The sequence below is a fragment of the Caloenas nicobarica genome, chromosome 5 (genome assembly GCF_036013445.1).
Source record: "Caloenas nicobarica isolate bCalNic1 chromosome 5, bCalNic1.hap1, whole genome shotgun sequence".
Taxonomy (NCBI): Eukaryota; Metazoa; Chordata; class Aves; order Columbiformes; family Columbidae; genus Caloenas; species Caloenas nicobarica.
The window spans coordinates 2635966-2640348 of NC_088249.1; the positions used below are offsets into that span (position 1 = coordinate 2635966).

The following is a 4383-nucleotide window of genomic DNA, read 5'->3' on the forward strand; positions in this document are numbered from 1 at the left end:
TCCCAAATCCGGCTGGGGTCTGGCTTTACGAGCTGGAGGATTGACGGGGAAAGGCAGCGGGGATAAAAACTGGGGGGGCAGCGAGCTGGCCTGACCTCCCCCTCTCTCCTCTCTGGCCTCCGCAGGCACCTGGCGGCCCCCCCCGCCCGACGGCACCCCCCGGGGCAGGCAGGGCTCTCGGGCGGCTCCCCCTCGCCCGGATTTCGGCCAACTCTCCACCCCGCCACAACTTTAGCATGATGTCTTATCTTAAGCAACCACCTTATGCAGTCAATGGCCTGAGTCTCACAACCTCGGGCATGGATTTGCTGCATCCGTCCGTCGGTTATCCCGGTAAGCCACGTTTTTCTCCCTCTTTCTATTTCTCCGAACACCCCCTTTTTGCCCCACGGAGGAAACGCCGCCGGGCTTTTGGAAGCGCAACAAGCCCGAGGATCCTGATGGCTGGAGTGGGTGGGAGGTGGGGGGTCCCCACCTTTGTCCCTTCCTCCTCACCCTCAACTTTTTGTCCGGGGAAGGGTCTGCAAAGAGGGGACATCCTCCTGCTGGAATTGGAGCGGGGGAAATGCTCCAGATCCATCCAGGGAAGACGGGGAGGGGGCAACAGAGGTGGGATTGTTGCACGGTGGTGACTGAGAACTGGTGTGCGAGTCGCTCAGGAGAAGGGGGGAAAATGGGGGTGCCCCTCTGGAGAGGGAGCTGGAGGGGACACGGAAGGGTGAGAGGCTGCTGACTGACAGCCAGGGCCTCTGGCTCCTTTCGCAGCCACCCCCCGAAAGCAGCGGCGGGAGCGCACGACCTTCACCCGGGCGCAGCTGGATGTGCTGGAGGCCCTTTTCGCCAAGACCCGCTACCCTGACATCTTCATGCGGGAGGAGGTGGCGTTGAAAATCAACCTGCCCGAGTCCAGAGTGCAGGTAGGAAACGGGATGGCCCCAGAAACCCCCTGCCTGTCCCCCACCTCCATCCTGGCGCGCGGGGTTTGGGCTGGTCCGTGGCTGGAAGGGAGGACAGGGGGGTGGTTTAGAGGATGGGGTCAGTCCTGGAGCCAAATCAAGCCCCTGTGGAGTGAAAGAGGCTCATAGATGGGTGAGGGTGCAGGGGGGATGGAGTGGCAATTTGCCTCCCCAGGGCCCCCTTTCCTCCCGGTGCACTGGCGGGGATTGTGCAGCTCTCAGGTCCCAGCTCTTGAGCCTTCCGCATCCCTCCCCAGACGCCACAGCCTCTCTGATCCCCGGGGAGGATCAGAGAGGTAGCCTTGCCCTGGCTACCAAATCCCAGAAGATCCTTCAGGTGTTTGGGCCTCTTGCGGAACCCACAAAGTATCCCCCCTTCTCCAGGGATCCATGCATCCTTGGAGTAGGGCCGCACTGGGATCCCCTTTCACACCAGTACAGACTGGTGGCTTCTTCTCCCTTTGAAGGGACTTTGATGAGAGAGGGGATGACTTGGTGGAGGAGACCTCTCTCCTGGGGCTGGGCTGTGTCTCCTCTGTGGGGGGAGCATTTTGGAGGTGTTGCTGGCAGGGCAGGAGGATCCTGCACCCAGCACGGATCCAGGACACCCCTGCAGCTGGGCCAGGGCAGCTCCAAAGCCATCCCTCCTCCTCTCCTCCAGGCGAGGCTTCCCGAGGCGGCGTGATGCCGTGTCCCAAGGAAGTGTGGTTGCTGGGGACAGGGATCCCCTATGCTACACCCCAGCCTTCTCCCCACAAACCTCCCCAGCACCCCTCCTCCCCAGAGCCAGACCCCTTGGTCCGTGCTGAAAAAAAGATGAGAGGGGTTGAGAGGGCTGGTCTTGGCTGGGGGTGAGAGCAGAGAGTCTATTTAGAGGGTAAATGAGGCATCTTTACCCCCTACCCCCCAAATCCTGCCTCTGTTTCCCTAATTGTTCCCTCCTTTTCTGATGCTCTATTGTTTCTAATTAAGGGCTTGACTTCAATAGGCCTTAAACGGTGGTGATTCCTGGGGGTCCCCGGCTGGCAAACAGTAAAGAGGCAGCACTTCCCCCACCCCTTCCCCCCCAAAAGTGACCTTATTAAGCAGTTTGATTTGCCTATTTCCACTTGTTATTACTGCTAATGATCTCAGGGAGGGGGAGCCCCGGAGCTTTTCTTTGCAGCAGCCTGCAACCCTCTGCTCGCCGGGGAGCGCTTTTAGTGTCCCCTCCCCAGGGAAGTCTCCCCATCACCATCTCTTTCCCCGCTTGGTTTTGCCTGTGCATCCCTAACACGAGGCTTTTTCTCTCTCTTTCCCCATCTCTCCATCTCCAGGTGTGGTTTAAAAACCGCCGGGCCAAGTGCCGGCAGCAGCAGCAGCAGCAGCAGAACGGGGGCCAGAACAAGGTACGGCCAGCTAAAAAGAAGAATTCACCGGCTCGGGAAGTGAGTTCGGAAAGCGGGACCAGTGGGCAGTTCACTCCCCCCTCCAGCACCTCGGTCCCCACCATTTCCAGCAGCAGTGCCCCCGTATCCATCTGGAGCCCAGCGTCCATCTCCCCGCTCTCAGACCCCTTGTCCACCTCGTCCTCCTGCATGCAGAGGTCCTACCCCATGACCTACACCCAGGCATCAGGCTACAGCCAAGGATACGCTGGCTCGACCTCTTATTTTGGAGGGATGGACTGTGGATCTTACTTGACCCCTATGCACCACCAGCTTCCAGGACCGGGGGCCACCCTGAGTCCCATGGGTGCCAACGCGGTCACCAGCCACCTCAACCAGTCTCCAGCCTCCCTCTCCACCCAGGGCTATGGAGCCTCCAGTTTGGGCTTTAACTCCACCACCGATTGCTTGGATTATAAAGACCAAACCACCTCCTGGAAGTTAAACTTCAATGCTGACTGCTTGGATTATAAGGACCAGACATCGTCATGGAAGTTCCAGGTTTTGTGAAGAACCTTGGTGATAACGAGAAAAAAAAATCGTGACGAGAACGAACAGGCTGGGCTGAACGCTCCAGTTTTAGTCAGGTCTTGGTTAAATTAAAGAGAAAAATAACTCAACGGACAAACAAATGAACAAAAAAACATGACAGCAACAAGAGGGGGACAGTGTTGGTGTGATCCCGTTCAGACTCATCTCCTGCTCAGATGCTCTGGAAAAGGAATAATAAAGAGGAAAAACAGAGGAGGAAGGCCTTAAACGGACAGATCATTTAGTGAGCAGAAAGCAGACAGACCCATCTGTGTTCTTTCTAGTTTTAGGCAATTGTTGGGTTTCTTTGTTTGGAAGAGGTGGGAGATCGTCCCACCTATGGGCCAGTTTAAAAAAAAAAAAAAAAGTAAAAAAAAAAAAAGTCTAGGTTTTTATTTCTTTTTTTGTGTGTGCGTGGAAAGATCCTTCACCCAGAGGTTTCCAATGTGTTAGCCAACCCTCGGTTAAAATATTTGGAATGGACAGCATTTCTCTTTATCTCCCTCTTTTTCTCCCTCCCTCTTTCTTTTTCTCTCGCTCTCGAGCTCATCTAACTGTTTCACGCCCAACTTGCTCAAGTTGGCACCCGGAGAACTTGGTTCAGGGCTGTGTGGGTTGTGTGACTGATTGTCCTAGCTGCACTACTTTATTTAAAGATTAAAAAAAAAAAAAAGATAATGTTCATAAGGAGTCAATATGTAGTTTTTAAGAGACAATCAGTGTGTGTCTTATATAAATGGTACATCTGTGGTTTTTAATCTGTGCTAGACTTCAAAACTGTGATCTCCTGTATTGTATGCAACTATGAACTCTGCACCAGCGGGAGTTCTGCTGTGATTTAAATAGGTTATAATTATAAGTGAAATTCAGAGCAACTGAGTTACCTATTATCATATTTTTAAAAATAATAAAAAATATATATTAAAAAAAAAAAAAAAGGAAATACACAAAAACACAATCGCCTTTCACCCGAGGTGAACTGCACTGAAACTTTTTACCACAAACTCTCTCTCAATGAAAGAGAAAAGACCGAAAAAACCCCACCCGAGGACATTAAACTCCTCTGGAGCTCACTTACTGCTGGCCACGCCGGCAGTAACTGTCAAATCCAACAGGACTTTGGGCAGTTGCTCTGACCTGGATGAATTTAAACCAAGAAATTCATTGTCGTTTATGCTTGCAGATGTTAACTGAAAAAAAAAAATATATATGCATAAACCTTTTTTTTTTTTTTTTCCTGGATTTGGCAGATATGTATAATTATATTAAAATGGTTCTAGCACACTTGATGGTTGTCTTCCATTTTAATCGCATCCGGCGAGTGACGGCGAGGGGCGATGCCGGCTGCCGCAGGGATTTCTTGGTCGCAGGCAGGCACGGGGGACCAGGAGGGTCCGGCTGCTTCTGCGGGGCCGAGACAAAGGGGGTTTTGCCGGTGGCTCCCTGAGGTGCACGAAGCAAAATGAAGG

The 4383-nt window shown here is 53.1% G+C and overlaps 1 protein-coding gene across 2 annotated transcripts; it reads left to right on the plus strand.

Moving 5' to 3' along the window:
- The first annotated feature begins 236 nt into the window (after window positions 1–236).
- OTX2 (orthodenticle homeobox 2) lies at window positions 237–2893 on the plus strand. 2 transcript variants are annotated; one of them, XM_065636499.1, is made up of 3 exons: window positions 237–333; window positions 745–917; window positions 2273–2893. In XM_065636499.1, exons 1-3 carry the CDS (start codon window positions 237–239, stop codon window positions 2891–2893), a joined length of 891 nt encoding a protein of 296 aa, XP_065492571.1. The 2 variants fall into 2 exon arrangements, with proteins under 2 accessions (XP_065492571.1, XP_065492572.1); XM_065636500.1 differs by having other exon boundaries at window positions 766–917.
- The last annotated feature ends 1490 nt before the right edge of the window (window positions 2894–4383 follow it).